This window comes from Geospiza fortis, unplaced genomic scaffold (assembly GCF_000277835.1).
Source record: "Geospiza fortis unplaced genomic scaffold, GeoFor_1.0 scaffold16, whole genome shotgun sequence".
In the NCBI taxonomy this organism is placed as follows: domain Eukaryota; kingdom Metazoa; phylum Chordata; class Aves; order Passeriformes; family Thraupidae; genus Geospiza; species Geospiza fortis.
Genome location: NW_005054302.1, coordinates 10,197,757 through 10,220,193, shown reverse-complemented (window position 1 = coordinate 10,220,193; position 22,437 = coordinate 10,197,757). Strand labels below are relative to the sequence as shown.

The following is a 22,437-nucleotide window of genomic DNA, read 5'->3' as shown; positions in this document are numbered from 1 at the left end:
CATGAGAGGGCAAGTGGTGATCTTTTATCTGAGGATTGTTGTGCTTTATACACAAGTACAGCAGTAAGGGCCAGACAGATTAATGTTTTTGCCAGCACCTGAGGTTTGGCAGGTGTGTTTAGAGAGATGAAAATTTGGAGTCTCAGACTGAAATGATCTAGCCCTTTTCTAGACCTTGACTTCTTCATAAAAAAATAATTTTGCCCTGTGAAACACCTGAACATTTATTTTGTTGTTGTCCCCCCATAAATAAAACAGTACAGTGCACTATCCTTATTGCATGTGAATCAGCATTTTGGGGCTTGTCTTGGCATTCCTTGTAGGTCATTCACATTCCAGAAATATTTGTCTGAAAGGCAATGAATGAAAGATGATTAATTAATATTTCAGGGGATATCTAACTTACTGCAAATATCCTGTACAATGAAAAGAAACAATGAAAAGGAAGCAATAGTGATAAATGAAATTTGAAAGGCTTTTTCTTCCATTCAGTAAGCTAACAACATTACTACATTTGACCAATTTAAAAAATCTCTACTTTTTGTCTCTCACTTACATATGCTGGGGAGGGTCATTATACTTTATCAAAAAGGCTTCTTAAATAGCAACAGAGCCATGCAATGAGTATGTCAATATGTCATTCTGCTGTTTAGAAAAATCTGAGGACCAGGTTATCCCTGACTATGATGTGACAGACAGAAAGAGACTGTGCAAATGCATCTGTACTGCCCAGAGGAGCTTGTCCAGGGACTGTGCAGATCTCTCAGCTCATGTACCATCACCAGAGCCTGAAAAACAAAACTGGAAAGAACATAAAGCACCCTTTTACTGCATACCAACCTTTCTTCTCCTCATACATGTGCCACATATGAAGCCAGTGAGTCCATTGATGACTTGAATGAAACAAAGAATAGCTTCAATTACACCAGTGACCAGGAGAATAGAGAAAAGGACGATATTCCAAAGGATGATGTTTTCAGGTTGTTTGCAAATACTCCATGTTGTCTGGTTAAACAAATAATTGTCTCTGTGACAGAGGAAAATAATTGGCCAGGTATTAGAAAGTAAAAACTTGAGAAACCTTTCTCTGTTTTCTGGCACTTCATTTTCTGAACTTGACTGCACAAATGGTGCTATAATTGGTCAAAGCTGCTGATTCTCCCCAGAATTCCCTTTGCAGAGATGCAATTGATAATTAGGGAAGAGAGCCACATCCGTACTTTGTTGCATGCACAAGAATCTCCTCTTTGTTTTATGGCAAAATTATGTCAATAACTAAAGAGAAAGGTCTGCAGTGGTTTTAAAATGTGTCTCCACATTCTCCATTCCTGCTGTGGTATCTCAGCCCAGTCCATTCATTATCTCTAGCTCTGATTTGAAGAGCATTGTTGTCAAGGTTGACTTTATAGATTTAGAGAAGATTTTTGCTTTGCTTTTCAGAAACAGGTGGAGCAGGCTGAATTCTTTATAATTTAACAGAATAATGTGGCATGGTACCACATTTCCTTTTGACTCCAGTGGGAGTCACAGCTCACAGGATTTTGAAAGCATGGTGCAAATTGCACAAGGGGCTTGTGGCAAGCACAGCAGATGAAACTCAGGCCTTTTGCCCAAGGATGATTCCTTGGTCAAAGCAATGACCAGCTGGAACATGCTACTCAGAGAAGTGTGAGTTTAGGTGTACACAGGGTGAACCATCAGTTAATTTTGGAAAAATCCAAGTTGGCTTTAAAAAGATAGGGGAGGGATCAGGGAAAGCAAAATTAGAGGAGTTTTTTAGCCATACTCACTCCAGAGTGTCATTCCTGAAAGGGTAGAGGTATTCTCCATCACCTGTGTCACACAGAGGACCCCCAATCAGCCCCAACAAAGAGATGACCACACAATATGCTCCTCCGGCAAATCCCATCACAGACAGGATCACTGACAGCAGCATCTGAAAGGGAAAAGACCTTCAACATGGTGTGCACAAAGGTTTGAGTAGCACGGACAACTCACAGTGAATGAGAAAGAATTCTCTTTCTTGTCTCTTACTTTATGCTGAAACTACTACTGCTACTAAATTTGTGGGAGTAAAAATGTTGACTTTTTCTGACTATTGTAGCTGTCCTAGATGCTAAAGAACTTATTGAGTTTTATGCTTCAGCTATTAATTATGAAAAATCTGGTGAGTTTTCTTTCAAAAGCCAGTATAAGGCTAATCCTGGATTGATCTGTTCTGTATCATGTACCTTGTCATTTCCAACTCTTCACCTTTTTCTTGGCCCTTGCACCAACAGAAAAAGACAAGCAACTACTGAACCAGGTATGAAAGCAACAAAAGATAGGTTAATTGTTTTTGCTAATTGATGGAATGCAAAAAAGCCTTTCTTTTTGCTGCTTTCCTTCATTTTGCAACACCGTGACACGTGATTAACACTTCTCATGTTGAGAAATCTAATTGTGCTGCATGTGGCAACAAACCAGCAGTGACTTCAAATCGTATGTAATGCACTCAGGTTTTACATTGGCCACTCCACAGAAATGTTACCTTTACTCCATTTTGGGTAGTTTTCTAGTAATGAATGGGATGTATCTGGTTGCTGTTTGTCTATAGAAACAAAAATCCCAGGAGGGTGCTACTGGTGGTGCATCTGGGATAGGCTTCTCAATAGTCTTGTTAAAAATCACTGTTTGTGGTTGTTCACAACTCTGCCATAGAGCCAAGGGAAGACCTGGAACAGGGAGAAGGCAGCCGGCCTGCCTTAAAGTCAGGGCAATGGCATGACCAAGGAAGCACATACAAAATACTCTCATCCATGACTCAGGTTTGAAGCCAAATATCTCAAGTCTCATAATTCCCCATTGCCAGCAAATACCAGGTGAAATCCACCACCCCACAAGGCAGGTAGAAACCTTCTCCTAGTCCCAGCTGTTCCACAGACCACTGTACTGCACAATCAAATGGAAATATCCACCATCCACGTTGGAGTTTTTTGACAAAGCCTTGAAAAGTCTTCACTGTCTGAACTCATTCAAGCTGGTGAATGCAGTTTCCAGCTTGCCAGCTAACTGCTTTCTGGAGAACCTTGCTTGATGCTGGTGCGTGAATTGGCTAATTTTGTGTATTGTTTTGCCTCTGAAGCAATCCTTGAGTTAAAAGTTTCTGGGATTTCTCATGGGATTTATTTAATCATAACTGATTAACAACTCAGTCTTTTCTTGCAAAGCTGGATACTCTTTCCTTAGTCTTTATCTGCATATTGGCTGAATTGCCTCTTAGCACAGCTCCATTGTCAGCAAAATGTAGTTAATTTAGTCTATTGTCCTAGACCAAAACAGTGTCTGGGCTGTAGCTGATGCACTGTCTCTCACAATAAGATCACCAGCCATGCCTTGTGGTGAAGGTGAGTGACTGATACTCTCTTTGAAACTCCTACCTATTCTGAATCGCTTTTCCCCATTTGTTTCCTCATTTACTTCAACTCTGCATTCTGCTTCTTGGTTGAAGGATCTTAATTATGTAAACAATTCATCTTAGTAGCAGTACAGGGCATCCCAAAGATAATTATCAAGAAAAAGTCAAATGGTCTTTTGGTATTACTATGTTTTATGATAGCAGTTAATACTAGTAGTACTTGTCAGTGCTATCTGTGATGACTGTGTTCTGTCACATGATTGTCTCATTTGGAATCTGTTGACTGTAGGACTAGCCTCATCCCAGCTATTTCCCTTAGTGTGTACAAGATCATCTAGACAGAGACTTGTCACTGAAAGAGGAGTCTGAATTTGCTACAGCTGTTAGATTGGCTCTCCTCAGCATTTTCTACACATGCAGGGGCATTTCCCCATTTTATCTACTGATCTGGAGACTTTTCTGGAGGCTTGCCTCATAATCTGTGAAAATCCAAGGATTTTATTAACCATTTCATCATCTCAAACTTTCAGCATTTTCCCTAGTAGTAGTTCTCATTGAAATATTTCATTTCCTCATTTGTGTCCTTAATTGCAAAAGGAGGCCTAAGCTGGGACGCTTGAGTGTGTTGAAGTTTGTTTCCCATGATGTTGACCAGTTCTGTACTCCTGGAAAGGTTTTGCTGACCATTTTTGCTGATTTTCCCTGATTTATTCAATCCTTTAATTGAATTGTCCCTGGTGAGCTGATGAAGACTCTTAGAATTCATTCTTTGAATGCTTGTATCAGCTGCTTTGGTGAAGTTACCAAGTTCTTCCTGTCCCAGCTTGTGCTGCTCTTTAATACCCTGGTTCTTGCTCCATACACATTTCTTTCTTCTCTGTTTTTTTCTGGAAGTGTTTTTTGGTTTTTTTGTGTTATGGGTTTTTTTGATTTTTTTGGGGGTATTTTTTGTTTGGTTTTGTTTGTTTGCTGGTTTTTGATGGAATAGTTATTCTGTCTGGTTATCTGGATATCTTTGCTTAAGTTTGTCTGGAAAGCTGCTATGGCTATTCTTGTTCTACTAGTAACTCTTAAGGAAGACTTAGAAATACTGGACTATATGTTTGCTGATGCAATGAGAGAAGCTGTATTTTGGGTGGGTCTTTTTCCTCATCACGTCAGTGCAGTGGATAATTTCAGATGTGTACGTGCTAAGCTGCAAGACACTGAAGCTTTCTAAATCTATTACTTTCCAAATTCATTACTCCATTATGCAAGGACAAGAGGCCACTGATGTATATTTGTAAATAATAATTTAAAGTTGATTAATGAAGAAACTTAATGTAGCATGTAATCACTGTGAACTGGAAAACTTACTAAAGTGAATAAAAAGTATGAGAAACATACTATTTTTATTACTGTTGAAGATACTTTGTCAGTGTGTAAAGGCTTTGATGAAGTCTGAAACTATTAAACCAGGAATTGTGCAAAATAAAATAGAACAGAGTCCCTGCCCTGAGCAAAATGTTATGTTTTGATTAAACAATAATTCTGATCAGTAATAATTCTTTAACCTTTTTTTTTTCTTTTTTACTATGACAAGCAATTCTGCAATTTGGAATATTCAAGTGTAATTTATCATTTTATACCAAAGATCTCCAAAGCAGAAAGGTGTCCAAACTTGCCTGTGGATTACAGTGGCTCCTGAGTAGATCCATGAGGGCTGTTTCTCTGCCAGTAGGTGGGGAACCCTTAGCAGGTCCATCCAGACCTTCCTCCCAAGGAGGTTTGTCACTCTGGGAGGTTGCTGATATTGTGGATGTTTGAACCAATCCCAGGAGTTCTCTGCTCTCCAGGGCTTCACACCATACCTACCCTGCCTTGCATATACAGCCCTATAGTCAGGACATCTGAACACTCCTGCTCTGGATGCTTGTGCATTTCCTTCCACTCTCCACAAAGCACACTTTGCCTAAGTTTCATCCCTTAAAGAAGCAGACCATCAGCCTTCAGATCTCCCTGCAACACTGACCTCTTTTTGAACGTTTGGAAATCACTCTTCCCCAGGAGCTGTGCAGGGTAAACTTGTTTTTAGTTGTTCACAGCCATTCACGCTTTGCTCATGTCCCCATCTCATCCCTACTTCGAGCATCTCGAAGACTGTTCAAAACATAGGGAGTAGAGCTTCAACATTTCCACCTCACAGAGATGTATGACTCCAGAGGGGTGTGTGTTCAAAAAGACAGCATTTTCATAGATAGACTGTCCTCACCGAGCCTGTTTTCCACTTTGGTTTGGGTAGCTTCGTCACTTGGCCATCAGCCACTTTGTGGTATGGTTTAGTGGGCATGGTGGTATTCATTTGAAGGTTGGACTTGATGAACTTGGAGATTTTTTCCAACCTTAATGATTCTGTGATTCTCCTGATTCTACAAAATATCACAGTGCATAATCAAATTACTTTCTTAATATTTATTCCTCCCTAACAGCAAATAAAGAAGAGGAGAACAGCTTGTAGGTAACCAATCAGTGATGGGAAGGTGCAGACAGGGTATCTGGCATTGATGTACTGCTGCTAGGAATGGCTCAGACAGCGAAAGAGGAGGTGGAGAATGGAGGATTGTGGTGGGCCTGTGGATGTGGCCTGCTGGATGACACTGTGCTAGCACCTGTGTTGTTGGGCTGGGGAGTAAAACCAGCCAGCCTGAGGAAGTTTGACTCTTGGCTCTGTAATATTTAGGGCTCGGATGAAAGATGAAGAAGAGACACCTGAGATGTTGTGTGAACTCAGCTGAGTTCGGCTGGATTTCCCCTTGTGACTTAACAGATTCAGTGAGCATAGGAACCACAACAGTAGCTGTGTTTCATCACTGCTTTCTACATCACCCAAAGTCAAGCAAAGCAGCTGGCTCAGGCACTGTTTGCAGGGTGCCTAGGATCTCACCCCAGCTCTGCAACTGGCCTGCTTGGCCATTGTCAGCATCCTGTCTGTGCATGTGACATTTGGTAAAATCAATGTAATGGCATGTCCCTTGGGATGTGCCTGCTAATGTGTGACATCCTAATAAAGAATGCTCTTTTGGTATTATGTATTATGAATTAACTTAAGTAAAATGTTTTAAAGAGGCAAAGGTTTTCTCATGGATCAGACTAAATATTAATTGAAGAGTACAGAAGAGACGTGCTTTATTGCATGGAATCTCTCATTCCAGGCTGCTTCTGGGAATGATGCAGACTCAAAAAAAAGTCAGTTTATCTTGCCAGTAATGATAGCCACACAGAAGTCTGTGCCCAGGGCTTGAGGATGAATGGAGATGCCTTTATAGCATGTTGCTTTGTAATACTCTTAATTATCAAGTAAAACATCTCTCTGGCCTTTCTTTAGATGTCAGAGAGCCTAAATTGCATTTTCACATTTCACATGCATAATATTTGGGCACATGTGAGCTACTGGTCAGAACTGCAGGAAGCAGTGCTGGCTCCTCAGTGCCAGATGAAATATCTCACGCTTTTGGCATGGACCTGCCAATAGGGGATGTGTGTATCCCTACAGGGAAAAGCAGGGATGAACATGTGGAAAAGCCGATTGCCATGGAAGGGTATAGAGGAAACAGGACTCTGTGGAAGCAGGAGGAACAGGCAACTGTCTCAGTCTTTATGATTGCCTTGAGCAGGGGAAGATGGAGCCACATTTTACTTCATGGGATGTAATCCCCCTTGCCCTCAGCATTGTGCCTGAGGGCTCCAGCAATGGCCCTGGCTGATTTCCCTCCTATCAGCAGCTGCAACGTTCACAACGTTCTTGTTGGCTCACTGAGCCCTCAGCCCCAGCCCAGGGACGCTGCAGATCAAGCTCCTTTTCTCCATTTCCCTGACATGGCTGCTGACAGAGGTGTGATGGTTTGTCACTGCACATTTCCACCTGCTGAGCAGCCATTTCAAGAGCTATTGCACAAACTCTGTAGTGCCATTTCAACACATGAATATCCACTTACCCCACATCTGTTAGCGCAACATCCTGTTCCACCTGCTCCCAGCATCATGAATGCCGGCAAAATAACCTGTAAGAAAAGCACAGGCTTTGAATTAGTGTGCAGCACATCTGCTGGCGTGCTTTTTAAATTCTAAGAGCTTGGGCATCATGTTCCTCAAATGTAAGTCACCTCTGTCTCTTCTCTGGGAGTTACACCTGCTTGGATGTTGGTGCTGCTGAAGGGTTACTCAGAAATAAGTGTGGGATTATAGCTAGTGCTGTCTGGCAAATTGCTGGTACATCGATTCTGATTGCTGAAGCTATACTGATTATTTTTCAGGGTATAAAAATGTTCAGCACAGTATTGTTGGGGTTTTTTCTTTGGAAAAAATGTGTCAGTTTTGAGAAAACTGAAATTCTGCCCAGAAAAGATACATAGCTGGACTAAGAATTATGGTCAGTGTAAACCTCCTGAACATTCTGCTCTGGATTATAATTAGGAAATCAGCCTTGAGCTTTCTGAAACAGATCTGACTTCGGTTTGGGTGGGAGTGGGGGTTTGTGCTGAATTTCTGGAAAACCTACAAGATGGACTTTAGTCAATGGGGAACTTCCAGTTCACATCAGCTTTCTCCATGGTAATTATCAGGCAGAGCTGGACCAATACAATGCAGTCAGTAACCATCTATGACTTGGGACGTAATGCTGCCTTACAGACACTCTGGAGTTAGGAAAAGTTGCCTTCAGTTTGGTAGCCAGAGGGCAAGATAGCTTTGTGGGTCTGGCTTTGCAGCCAGCACACTCCCACTGCCTTGTCTCTACACAGCAGTGCTGGTTCAAGCATCTCAAAGAGCAGCACAAGTAAAGAAGTATTTAAATAATTAGGAAATGGTTACCATAAAGTTAATGAAAGAAGGAGAACCCAAATCAATCAGTCAATCAATCAATCAATCAATCAAACAAACAAACAAACATAAAAGGTAAGGACTGTAAAAATGGCCTGACTAGATGCTGGCAAGATTTTTCTCATGCAGGGCAGGAAGAGCAGAATGTCCATGATGAACAAAGCTCACGGAATTTATGTGTGTAGTGTGAATATCTCTGTTGAACAGTGTGGGATGTTGTTATGAAACTTGCTTAGATTTGTAGGCTCCTAGATATTTTTCAAAGGATTTATTCTCTGTTGCCTTTTATGCACACCCTAGAGGCAACCTACAGCACCTGCAGTGGTGGTTGGACCACATCTGGAAGCCTGCAGAAATAGAGCATTGAGGTTAAAAAGGTGCTCCTCTTCCTGCAAAGAAGTCCACTCTTAAATAATCACAAATGGTCCCCAAGGCAGCCTCAGCCCAGGTGTTCTACTGTCAGGCACTCAGAAGGAGAGTTAATACCTCTGCCCATCAAACCAACACTCCTTTTCCTCCAGGGCTGACATTTTTCTTTCAAGGTTTCCCATCTAAGTGGCAAACACTTTTGTGTCATCTATTAGCCTGGCTCAGGATGAAGGGTTTGCTTGGCAGCTTTCTTTTTATGCAGTGCATGATAATAAACACCTGCCTTTTGACACAGGCATGAGAATTTGCTGGGTTTGGCTGTTGTCAGTAAAACAAGAGCTATGTGTGAGCCATGGCTCAGTCAGGCATTTCCTTCTGTTGCACACAGGCTTTCTATGAGGAAAGGCGTTACTGTGACACATAGAACCAGTCTTTCTCTCTTTACATCCCAAATATTTGAAATAAGGAAATTGAGAGGTTTTCATGTCATATAATTACCATTAGAAATTCAGCAGAGGAGGAAAGGGTGGAGCTGGCTGCTCAGCCACAGGGTATGCTGACAATCTATGTATCAGTCTACAGATGAAGTTCCCAGGTACAGGGAGGTTTACTGGCTCACAGAGCTAAGCCAGGTTGTTCTGAAGTTTCTCCCACAGTCTTGACTCTCGAGACTGCATCCTAGTTGTGGGGAGATTCTCCAAGATCGGGCAACCTGTTGGCAAGGCTTGCCTCAGTTTCCTTTGGGAGGAATCCAGGTGCATGGGGGAACACACTGCAGCTTCTTCTTCCCTCACTGTAGTGTCAGCATATGGACCAGACTTCAGTCGTGGAACATCCTCTCCCTTGTTTTAACTCCTTAGGACGCTGAAAAGCCAGTCTTCATTTTCCCATGCTTCCAGCACCTGGAGGATGGAGCTGCTGATAATACTTTCTTTCCCCTTACCTGTGGGCATTTCTCATGCTGTTTTCTGGAAAACATGTACACTCAACAGCATTGTTTGTGGATCAATTACTCCTAATGTTGTGTTTTGAAAGTCAATGCAAATTCTTCCTCTCCTCTGACTAGCTGTTCACATTTTTGATGTATGTGGTGCTGGCCACAGGCAAATCTGTGTGGAAGCCTTAAAAGAAGGCACGTTTTCAATGAGCCAGTGACGCTCTCATGTCTAACATCTTTCCTTTCCTTTCATTGAATGCCAATGGCTCCTGGGCTTGCAGTGATACGAATTTTCCACGAGGTCTCTCATGTAGTTGCACTTCTTCCTCCTACAAACTCATGCTTATGTTCAAGCTCAGCATGAGTAATAGGCCCAAGTGGCAGCCACAAGAAGAAGCAGACAAGCTGCTGGTGGAGAACAGTTTATTGAATGACCTTATGCCATGTTTTTGCTTTGGGGAATGTGAGTATGAACCAGATGCACTGCAGGCTTTCCATAGACTTAAGTAGCAGCTGCACCATAGGCTGACTGTGAAAGAGATTTACTTTTTTCTAAGTTAATTATTCTTAAAGATTCATTTATTTTTTGGCCAGCTCTGTGCCAGTTTGCCATCTGCCCTGTACTGGTCATATGCATGTTACTTGCTCAGCTTTTTAACTGCACTTGGGTAGATAATTGAAAGAGCACAAGGGGAGCAGGCTTTCTGATGAACTGGAAAGATAAGTATTCCCCAACATGTTCCCTTCTAGACATGGATATTTACATAAAAGTGATCTTTCCTGAGGCCTGGAATGGAGAACTAATTATAGAAGAGCACATTCAAATCAGATCCAACCCAAAAGAAGGTGGGTGGGAGTGTGGGAACACGAGGCATTCAGCTTATTAACCCATTTGCAGCTCCACATTTGTAAAGTGTTAGCAGGGTCTCAAACTAACACCTGCTGAAACAAGTTTTTGATTTTCCCTTAATGGTTTTGTGAATCAGGGGTGCAGACAATAGTGAAAACTTACTGCCTCCACTGCCTTAGCTTTGCTTTCACTCTTCGAGGATGAACACTCGTGTAACTCTTCTCCACAGTGAGTAGTTAGGCCTAGTGCCTCTTGGAGTCCTGATATTTATTTCAGGAATGTTATGTATTTCTTTGACTAGGCACTTTTTTTGCCATAAATGCATTTTCTCAGTTACATACCCAACTTCTCATTTAAGCTGTTCACATGTTTATGCAAAACACATTTTTACAACCTTTTTTTTAATGGAGATTTTTTTAAATTTGGCCCCAAATTTAAAACAAAACTGAACAAAACTCACAAGAAATATTAATCTCTTACCAGTATCCCAGCTCCCAGAATGCCATGGAAAAACCAGACCAAATCAGTTATCTCGCTGAGCTGCAGTACTTGTCCATTGGGGAAGTACAGGAGAATGTTGGAGACAATGGCACATACTGCCAGTGGGAAGAGGGTGATCCCAATGCACTTTGAACACTTCCCCGTGCACATGGCAGCTCTCTGCTCAGGAAAGATACAGGGAGGTTTGGGTTACTGCAGTGCAGGGAGCACCAGGTTTCAGCAGTTTCATACTTTAATGAAAGAAGAATCAATTTCATAGAAATAAATGTTTCAGGTAAGACATACACAGATAATCCTGTTCTACAGACCCTGTTCCCTTCAGAGAATTTATTTAAAATTGAATTATTCACAGCTGGGATGTTTAATTGAATTTGTTTAAAATTGTGTTGGTAGGAAATTACCAGAGAGTTTCATTTTAGTTTTTAATGGACAATTGTCTGTCCATTGGGAATATCAGTAACAAAACCATGACTCCACAAACAGATACCCTGGTTGGCAGTCAGGGCTAAGGCCTGGAGTAGAAGGGGAGGCGGATGCTGTCCTGGTTTAACCAAGCCTGGTTTTCAGTTGGGGGGAAAGATTGACATCCCCATTACCATTTTGGAGATTGACACCCAGTTAAACCACTTAGAAGAGCTGGATACACCTCTACAAAAACTCATTTGTGGACAGGCTAGCACAGGGAAGCTCTCTTGGCTCCCGGCCTCTGAAGAAGTAACTAGCCAGGCCCAGGCCGGCCCCTTGCGGCTAGGCCAGGCCTGCCCAGGCCAGGCTTGCGTGGCCCACGTGGCTGGGTCGGCACGCTGCTTGGTTCAGATTTCTGCTGCCTCCAGGCCATGCCACTGAGAATGTCCTGGTGCTGTGGATGACCACGCAGCCGGGATGCTTGGCCAGAGTCAGTGTGGCCGAGACAGCACCGTGCAGCCTGGGCTATCTCAGCATGGCTCACACATAAATTTTGCTTTACTCCAAGACCAGCTGCAGCAGTGGCCCTGCAACCAGCACTGGAGACAGCCCCAAGGCCAGAAGTGACCAGGGCCAAAACTAGCCACTGCCAGCCCAGTCCAGGAGCAGCCATGTGGCGGAGAGCGTGTGGCCGCAGCTATCTCAGCATGACTCACAATAGACTTGATTTGCTTAGCCACTTCTAGCCAGCCATGCTGCAAACAGAAAGACAAAAGCAGCAGCAGTTTTGTTTCTTTTTCCTGGTGCCTCGCATGAAGAAAAAGCACAGGGGTGGCAGTGGCAGCCAGTGTGGCTTGCACAGTGCCAGCGGGGACCATGTAACCAGCAGCAAAAGACACAGCCATTCCTCAATTGCAGAGCCTGGATGAGATCAACCTTTCAATGCTGTAAGACTATCAAAACTGTTTCAATTGATACAGTTTAAGAACAAACGAACCTACAAACACTAATTCTCTCCCAAATCAGGAAAAAAAAAGAGTGAAGGCATGTAGAGAAAACAACGCAGAACACTGAAGTCAGTAAAGATGTGAAATACTAGATGGGAAAGAATCAAGGAGATGCCTTAGTCTTAGGCTGAAATTCTTTTGTGAGGCTGTGGTGGAGATATATTTTTTGATATATCAAACTTCATTTTTTCCCTATAATTCATAAAGTGCATAAAGAAATGCATCATTCAACTGCAGCCCATGAAAAAAACCCACTCATGCTAAAGCATATAAATGCTAAAAAGCTATAATCTAATAAAAAACTTAAACAGAAAAAGATAAGAGAGATGAGAAACTTTACCCTAGGGACAGAAGAAGAAAAACTTCTGTTTCCAGAGATTAAAAAAAAAAAAAAATTGTTTTTATGCTAAAACAGCTTATCCTTAAAATAGTACCGCATGAGCTGACATAGCCCATAGAAGAAGCTTTGAGAAAGCTGCAAAGCATAAGAAAGACCTTCATACTGCAAAATTTTCCTTTTCCAGGCAGCTGATTTGCTATGACATTAAAGCCATGAGAAAACTGTTTCTTGTAAAAAAGTCTCCATAGCATGGCAAGAGAGACTCCTCTCTCTAAGTAAACGAAAGAAAGATTATTTTAGAAGGGATAAACTGACTAAAAATTCCAAATTTTGTCTCTTCATGTTGTCAGGGGGAAAGAAAAGAGGGTATGGGGAGAATATAAGTGTTCTGAAGATTTATTCTGATTTTCTTATACTTTTTCTTTTAATTCTGTTAATAAAGTTCTCATTATGTCCTTTAAAATTTTGAGCCTGTTTTGCCCTCCTCCTCCTAATCCATATCTCATTTCAAGAAATGAGTAAATAATTTCTAGTGGATGCAGTAACGTTTAGCCAGCACTAAATCCATTACAGATGCCTCGGGTTTTCTGGGACCACTGTCTTGGCAAGCTGATTTGAAATCTCTTGCACTGAAGGTATAAAAGAATGGGAAATGGCTACCAAGGATACCATGTGAATGTTCAACCCTGCCTCGGCACTGAGACAAGCAGGGAAGCCTCACCAAGGTGCCTACCAGCTGCATTTGGTCTGCATTTCAGTCAAAAATACACCCTCAGCAAGAATTGGAGAAATATTTGTTATTGTTTACTGTGACATGATTATTCTGCACGTAAGGGTTGATAAGACTGTGGATTATAGGCCTGCTTGGCACCCACCCTCAAATACCTGAAAAACTGACATCTTGTCTAATTCTGTGTCTGTTTGCTAAGGGCAGGTCAAAAAACCATCCCATCTCATTTTCAGAGATCTGTCATAGCATACAGTAGCTTAGTAGTTCATAGCATCCAGGTTCTTTTTTTAAAATCAAAGAATGAATGTAAATGAAGCACTGGTTGAGAGAGATCTCTGCAGGTGCCCAGTCTGACTTCCTGCTGAAAGCAGGACTACCACCAACACTAGGTCACTGTGTCAGCCACAGCTTTGTGTAGCTGAGCTTTAAAAACCTACAAGGATGGAGCCACCACTGCCTCTCTGGGTGACTTGCTGCAGGGTTGACCCAATCTCTTGATGAAAAAGACTTTTCTTGTGTCCAGTCTGAATCTCCAAAGCTGTAAACAGGGCTGTTGCTCCCTATTATATACTCTCACACAACTCCATCACCTCTGTCACACCCCAGTTTTTCATAGGCTGTTATTAGACCCGTCTTCACCAAAGTCTACAACCTCAGCTCACACTGCATCCATGCTGTGATCTACAGCTAGAGAGAAAAGCCTAATCACTACAAAAGTGGATCCATAGATATGCCTCCAATTTGGAAATTTCAGACTACTGGGTCAGAGATTATTGAACTTGCATACCACCTTCAACTTTATGGCACAAACTGATCACAACTTCTTCATGATGTTTTATTATAGCTTCATTCCAGCTCAAGGCTTTCAAATCCATAAAAATAAAAAATGTGCATGAAAATACAAAATATCAAGCTGTGGATTTCTGTCCTCAGAGAGAACTCTCAGTTTATGATGAAAAGGGCTTTGCTGTCCTGTAGTCAGTTACCAAACGTAAGAGAAGGATAAGGACATGGGCAGACACCATTTCATGCACACGCAGGTGCCTTTGCTTGTTATGTGCAAATAGTTTTTGTAATTACTGGGGCACTCAGCAGTGAAATGTCCCTCAATTTACTCATGTGCATTGGCTAATCCAAAAAGTTTTATGACAAAGATTGCTGTGGAGAAGGTATTAGGCAGGCTAGGAACACAGAAATCCATCAAGGTTGGGTTCCCAAGCAAGAAAAAGGCCCAGGTGAAAGGCAGCTTGAAGCCATTTGAGAAAGGCAGACACAGGCTAAAAGAGATCTTGGCAACAGAATGAAGACAGTAAAGAGATAAGGTAAGATATCAGGTGAGATGTCCTCTGACCTATTCAACTGAGAGGGAAAACAGAAAGACTTTATGGGGTGCCATATATTGCTGTGAAGCAGCTATGGCTGACAGAGACTTCTTCTGATTTGCATTTCTATAGCAAAAAATTTGCATTGTTCTCTGCTGCTATGAGTTCAACAAGAGCACTGTGCTTGTATGCACTTTCTTCTGAGCACTTTGCAGTCATGTTGATCTTTATAATCTGTGTTTAAAATAAGCTAACGGGCATTAAACTATTCCAGATGGGACCATTTTTAACAGAGATACTTCTGTGTTTATGGTCATTATCTGTTGCTTACACAGTGCTCAAAATTTGGCAAAGCATTTTGCAAGCCTCTGGAGAAAGCCCTAGCTCAAAGAGATAAAAATCTAAACAGACAAACAATGTGCAAGTGAAAGATGAAGCGGGGAAAGGGAATGGAGGAAAATGGAAAGAATACTGGATATTTCACCTGCCTTTCAAATCACCTGTCTTTCAAATAAGGTTATTTTTTTAACTCTTGCCTGCCTGCTTTCCCGTCTCATTCCAGCTTTAGCTTTTCCATTTGTTTCCCCAACCTCACCTACCTCCCCTCCCCAGAGAGAAACAAATAAGCACAGGCACAGCCTAGCCTCCTTCTGCAACAGCTAAGCCTTGTAGTTGAGTTATGAATTCTCTTCTGCATGTTTCATACGTGGCTGGAGGGCCCAGTTCTTGTACGGCACGAAGCAACCTGACGCTGCTTTGGCTGGAAGAGCTGGGGGTTCCAGCCCTTTCTCTCTGACCTATCTCAATACCACTTCAAACTGCAGGGAGAACTTACCTAAACAGCAATCACCAGACCTAGTGAGAGCCTCTACCACCAAAATCAATGTCGCTTTGCCACCTGTGCACTTCAGAGGATCTGCATGCGTTATTATAGCTTAGGAAAACACTCTGGTTTGCCAGAAGCACTAAAACACTTTATTAACTCACCAACCGAAAGCACATTCTACAGCTTTGTCAAGCAAGGTGGCTAGAGCAAGCTTCTAATTTTTAGTGAGGTTTTTAGAAAGTTTTGCTTTTTAATGCTACAGTAAGCATGTAAATACTTTTGCTTACCTTCTAAGCAGGGCTAAGATGGCCCCCAGAGTTCCCCCCAGCCAGCTTCAGGCTTTCCAGCTCCTCTCTCCTGGAGTGTGGCCGTCTGAGTGAGCCACGGCGATGTTTTTGGGTGATGGCCTCTATTAAACAAATAGCTGTTTCTCTCTGAGAATGAGGAAATACCCCAAGTTATCCCTGGTTGGCCAGTGAGAGGTTGGTGTGTCACCCACAGTTATTGATTATTTTAAGGCAGTGTTCCAATGGTCAATGCCTCAGCCCCCGGGACACATGGATTGGAGCAGTGGAGACCTTTTTGCAGCTGTAACCATTTCAACTGTGTGGAGTTTGGCAGCAGAGGAAAGGCAGGAGATTGCAGAGGAACAATGAGTACCTGGCAGAAAATGTGGTTGGAGCATGAGGTGGTGGCATAGCAGTCTGGCCATTGGTGTAGCATCATCTTCTGCACAGCAGGCTGTGGCTGCTAAAATTCAGTACTGGCTGTGCTCCAAAGCATGCTCTTGGGAGAGTTAGGTGAGGAGAATGGGGATGGGAAGGGAAGAAGAATCACAGTGAGACAGGAGAAAAAAGAGAAAGAAGGACAGACAGGCTGGGGAGAAAAGAGAGATGTGACCAAGGGAGGGAGCAAGGAAACAAAAAAACCACACTATTCCAAGGAGGAGAGAGTAGGAATAGAGAAGGGAAACTGAAAATTTGCTTTGGCAGTGGAGAAAATAAAGGTGGAAGTGACACTAGAAATGTAAAACACGGTGAAGAGTAATAATACATTAAAATTGAACTGGGAGAAGACTCATACTGAGAAGAAAGGGAGTTTCTTTTGTAGATAATGTGATGATAATAATAACTGTTAAAATATGTCCTAACTTTCAAACAAAGAAATATATATGTTACTTGGTAAGTCAGGTTTGGCCCCAGTTGTGCTGGGAATATACCTAGATCCCTTCCTTCAGCTGAAAACATCCGCTCTCTGACAAGCACCTGCATCCTCACCTCTCACCTTCATCCTCTAAACTCGCTGGGAAAGGTTGGTTGTGAAGGGTGGAATTCATCTCATGTGACTTTGGGCATAGATGTCAACCTAGGCTGTGCTTGTTTCTTGTGAGAGAAACAGACACTTCTAAGCAAAAGAATCACAAGATCTATTTTAAGAATTACTGTAGAGTTACAGTAATTAACCATTAATGGTAAAAGAATCTCACGTCTTGTTGAGATCTAGATGTCAGAATCTGTTGTTAGACGAATCACATCCATGAGGACAACCAGCATGGCAGAGTGACTGCAAAAGCACCAGGAATTCAGTCCCTGGTTGCATATTTAATATAAAAAATAATATTAAATAATCACTGAATCACAGCCTTTAGTGATCTCAGAGGGATGTCAGGCAAAGAACCTTCATTAAAATGCAAATGGTAACAAGGAGGAAAACTGAACTAACTCTCTGAATCCCTAAATCTCATATCATGGTTGCTTGGAGTTTTTATAGACTTTAACTCCATAATATTTCTCAGGCACCACCTTTCCCATCTTCCCATACCCAACACCCCAAGCTGGGCTCAGCATCCTTCATTTTGATTCTGTTTTCTCTGGTCTTGCCTGGCTCATGCTCCTCCAGGATAATATGCGAACCTCACCCCTGTAGTTTCTTACCTGTACTGTGTCCCCAGCATTACACATTCTTTTACTGACCTTTTTCATTTTCTTCTCTGCACTTTCCAAAGTTTATCTATCAACAATGTGGATTTTAAACTGGGGCAAGTTCAGTGTTTTCATCTACATTGATACAACACTTATGTGCTCAAGGGCTTAACAAAAGACTTGTTCTTCTAGTCACTACAGAAAAAATAACTTACTAGTAAGATATATTAAATTCTATTCTCTTACTGGTTCGAGAATTTCTTTAGATGTGTTGATTATTAAGTAGGATCTACATTCAGTCTTTGATGAGTTCTGTGCTAAGTACTGCTCATTGTGAGGCACAGTAGGAATGCCAAAAAGAAGAACATAATAAAAATCTGTATTAACACCAGGCATCCTGACTCCTACCTGTTTTTCTAAAGCAACAGACTCACCTGAAAGAAATGAAAGCAAGCAAGCTCTAAAACACTTAAAAACACTGAGCTTTGTCTGTGAAGTGTTTAGTGGCTAAGCTGAGTGTATACAATTGTGTACATCTATTTTTCCCCCTGCAATATTGACTTTTAAGGCTATGAAAACATTTTGTGTTCCACTGATCAATGCCTCCTGATTATATTGACTTACTGTGCAGCAGCTCTGATCCTCCTTTTATTTCTACCCTTTTAGCCATAAATTCTTTATTAATTTTCCAGTTACATGTAGCAGCATGGGAACTGAGAGAGGAACTGTAAATATGTGAAAAATCTTGTTCATCATGATAGGAATGAAAACGGTTCCAGCCCCACAATTTCCCTGAGTGGTGCAATGTGAGAAACTGAAGAATTACAGCCATGTGCAGGTTTCTGAAGGGCATATCTGACTGCCCACTTACTCTATTAATTGATCTGCCCCAGTTGGAGTGTGGCTGCTGCACACTAAGGAAAAATGGCCTATTTGCTGTTGGTGTAATGTGGAAAAAGAAGCAAGGAGCTCTGTTCCCATCTATTCTTGTACAAAACTTGAGCAATTTCTCTGAAGTCACAGCTTTTTTCTGAGTACACAGTGGCACTCCACTCAATTTAATTTATTCCATTTTGACACAAATTATTTCTTGCTGCTGTTTCCTGTGACACTTTGCTGTTAATGTTCCCTTCAACTGAGTGAAAGGGAGGTTGATTGTCCTGAGATGAGACTGCTGTTAGGAAATTTAACTGTTGTCAAGAAGCTTTTTTGAGATGAGCTGTCTCTGAGAAGGTCCATGTGCTTGGGCCCTGCAGGCAGCCTGGCCTGGAGAGCCAGCTGTCCTTGCTTCTCTTGCAGCAGGTGCCCAGCTGTACCTGCCTGCCTGTATCCAGGAGCAGGCAGATGCTCAGTTAAGGTAGAAACAGGCAGATGGAAATGGCACTACCAGCATTATTCAGGTTTTCCTTTATCTGGAGTATCCAAGACCTGCACGACCCAGCCCATAAAGAGCTGATTGCACAGCAGGAGTATTGAGGAAGCTCAGTAAAAAAAAAGGTCATGTCTTGAATCATTTCAGAGACCGCCAGAAAACAATTATTTTTAATGGCTGAGTAGTGCAAGTTAAGGTCTTTGTATTAAGGATACCTACAAGTCTGAAGAGGGGGAATGGAAGTGATTCTGGACAAATTTTGAAATAGGCTCTCTGTACCCTTGGGGAGTGTATTACCTTCATTGCACCATCTTGCACTGGTGGTCCCAACACACAGCATATGCTGGACACGCACTTCCCAGCAACAACAGTCACATGGCTCGATCTTTCCTTCTCTTCTGTTTTACCTATTTTTCATTCCCCCACTGCTTGTTTCTTTCCTCTTGTATGTGTAATTCCCTTTCCTACATACTTAGACTCTCTCTGCTCCCTGAGGTGACATCCTGCTAAGCACACTTTTCCCCCTGCAATGGCAGCCCTCACATCATTGCCTCTGGGGACGCTTGCACCACTACCAAGAGACAGAGCTTTGGGAATAAGCCCCATCACTATCAGTTACTCTGTGACCCCGGGGTGGCACAGCCAACCCTCTGCAAAAGCACCTTCTGGGGTGAGGAGAATGGTCCTGCCACCACACCCAGTGAGCTCTGCCCATCCAACAAAGCATTATCCATTGCTTGCTTGTGTGTGCTTATGTTCATCTGATTTATTACAAAGCTTGTTTTATTTAATTATCTGAGTGGTTTGCCCACGGACAGCATTGTACCAACCCCAATGTTTTCTACAATAGCAATGGACTATGACCTGTGGCCAAGGGTTGTTTGTACTCCCAGCACAGAACAACACTGTCACTATCCAATATTAAAATAATTAGAGGTTTGTGCTTTCATTTTGCTGGTTTCATGCAACACTGCTTTCTGGTTTTGGCTGAAAGGCATTTCTCATCCATATGTTTTGACACTGGGGTTTGCCCAAGAATGTGCTTAGGGAGAGGGTGAATTAAGAGCTAAAAGTAGTACTGACTGGAAAATGCCCCTATTTACCTGAGCAAACAGAGAAATCTTATTGGTGATCCTTCTCCCTTCTTCTCTTGCCCTGAACTGCTCAAGTTTCTTAGGAAGTCTTCAGTAATGAAGAACAAGTACTGGGAATATGCTGAAGAAATATGTGGTTTGTCAAAAAATGCTCATTGTATTTTTTACAGATGTTTGACACTGTCAGGAGGGGAGGTTTCTGTAGTCCAGAGTGCTGGTTTTGGCAAGACTGAGAGATGTAGCTTATCCAGGTAACTTGAAAGAGATTACAAATTTCCATTCCATGCTGAGGCACCTAGGTCAGTAACTCCCACCAGAATGAAAGAGGAGGACAACACCCAGGAGGTCAGAAATGACCATCAAGTGTTTTGTTATTGAAAGGGCCACTGTCCACTCGTTCACCATCTCCATCTGGTTTTGTGCCAAAAGGAAAATCAATACTAGCTCTGTGTGCGTAGTTGTGATGTTTTGAAGATGCACATGAGGCCGGGTTTGTCGCCAGAATTACTTCTTCCTAGTAGTAGTGCTTACTACTTACTTTGCCTGTTTCAGAGAAATGAATATATGTAGAAAAATTGGATAAGCCTTTGGAAATACAGCTGGTTTTCAGATCCTGATGTTTGTTTCTTTCCAGCTGGTGCTGGCTGGTTGAAGAAAAGACAATCCATGCCTTTGCTGACTAGAAAGCTGTTAGTTGTTTGCATCCATTGTGGGACAGGATAGTATTTAAAATCTCCATATATATAGCAGAAGGGCCTGAGGCAATTAAGTCAATATTTCCCTAAGTGGGAAGTGCTTTCAGGCATTTCTTAGTACTGCATGGGTTTCTGAAAGGGATTCTCTGCTTTCACAGACAAACACATCCCAGATTTTCCCAGAAATTAATCAATCTTCATGTTCCAATTATTTATTCTTTACTATGTCCACTGAAAGGCAGATTCAAGGCTTTTTTGAAGCTGAGGGGACATTGAGGAAAGTGAGCTGCAGGCATTTTTTTTTGTGTGCAAAATTTTGTGCAGACATAATTAAAGGTTCTTTCTGAAAAGGGGCAAACTGTCTGTCTCCATCCTTGGAGATATATCATCTCCAGTCCTGGAAATATTCAAAAGCTGTCTGGGCATGGTAGCTGCAGGTAGCACTGCCTGAGCCAGCACGAGGAAGAGATTAGAAAGCAAGATTTTAAAAAATGAACAAACCATCTGGAGTATGCTCATGTCATTCCTTGGTGGTGTAATCCATTTTTCATATTAGGCGTGGGCCTGAGCTGAGCTAAGGGCAAGACCTGCATTAACTCTGTGGTGATGGCAAGACTCCAGAGGCTGGGAGAAAGGCTGGGAAGTGATAAGAGGGAAGATACTGGGTGGAGACAGGATCATAAAAGAGCTAGGTGAGAGATGAAGCCACACACACTGCCAGAATAAAAGCCTGGAGGGCCTCCTCCAGGGGGCACATCTCACCTTGTGATGGTGTGCCGGGGCTTTGTGCCTGTGTGGCTCCCCTGCAATGGCACAGAGGGACAATGACCCGCGGTGTCGATGGCCATTAGAGGGAGCTTGAGGAGCCCAAGGACGAAACGTAGCCCTGGAAAGCAGAAGCAGTGTATGGAAGAAGGCTGGTTCAGCATTTTAAATCTATTTTTAATATCCTTGAGATGCTTAATGAGATAAGGAGGCATTTCCCTATGATCTCCAAGAGATACAGCTGCTTCTTCCTTGGAAGAATTGCCTTTTGAAAGAGGCTGGGATTCTTTGAAGAATAGTTCAATAGTTTAATTAAAGCACATGTCTGGTGGTGTCTTCCATCAGGCATCCTCATCCCATGATAAAAAAAAAAAAAATTCAGCTGGTGTTGTCTTAAGCATGTTTGCTAGCTGTTATTAAATGGTCTGGATACTTTTACTTGGGAAAAAGCAAAGAAGAATACCATTTGGATTCATACAGCAGTCAGAGGAAGGTTCAGCAATTGCCGGATTCACCCAGGACACTGAGCCAGGATTCACCCAGGACATTCACCCAGGTCCAGCCACAAGCTCATTCCACTGACGAGCTGAAACAGATCCTGAAGGAGGTGAGGGATGCAGATGCCTGACACCTGGTACTCCCTGACCCAGGATCTGCTTCTGCAACCCTTCACACTCTGAAGGAAAGGTGTGATGGCTCAGATTGGCACATCTCATCCCAGAGCATCCCACTCCAGCTATGCTACTGGCCTTGGTCGTGTTCCCCACTCCCTCCACTGAGCCAGCCCTTTCACAGCCATGTGTGAGAGTGTTCAGCATCTGTCTGGGACCCGCCTGGGTTTTTTTACTTCTGTAGCTGTCTGTCTGTCTAACCAGGCATTAGATAAAGGAACAAATCACTGTGGAGCATCTCATCACTGCATGTAAGCTCCTCCTAACACCCAGCCCCCTGGCACTTTGGGGAGAATGAAAACTAATTGTTAGAGACTGGCTGGGTACACGGGAGGGAAGAGGGATGAGCTGTCACCCAGCCCATGCGCACTTCCTTC

At 42.5% G+C, this 22,437-nt stretch overlaps 1 protein-coding gene across 1 annotated transcript; it reads right to left on the bottom strand.

Moving 5' to 3' along the window:
* Positions 1–299: 299 nt before the first annotated feature.
* On the bottom strand, positions 300–11,080 carry LOC102034045 (transmembrane 4 L6 family member 1-like). The gene is made up of 5 exons (XM_005417736.1): positions 10,891–11,080; positions 7,372–7,437; positions 1,791–1,936; positions 841–1,027; positions 300–349 (listed from the first exon to the last, which is right to left on the bottom strand). The coding sequence occupies exons 1-5, from the start codon at positions 11,059–11,061 to the stop codon at positions 329–331; spliced, it is 591 nt and encodes a 196-aa protein (XP_005417793.1). The 5' UTR covers positions 11,062–11,080; the 3' UTR covers positions 300–328.
* Between the last annotated feature and the right edge of the window lie 11,357 nt (positions 11,081–22,437).

Bases quoted from the DNA above. Each gene is read 5' to 3' on its own strand.
- LOC102034045 (XM_005417736.1), bottom strand. From the start codon at position 11,061: ATGTGCACGGGGAAGTGTTCAAAGTGCATTGGGATCACCCTCTTCCCA. The intron at 7,438-10,890 runs GTAAGAGATTAA...CTTTTCTTACAG, and splicing joins TTCTGGGAGCTGGGATACTG to GTTATTTTGCCGGCATTCAT. The intron at 350-840 runs GTTGGTATGCAG...ATTGCCTTTCAG, and splicing joins CATGTATGAGGAGAAGAAAG to ACAAATATTTCTGGAATGTG.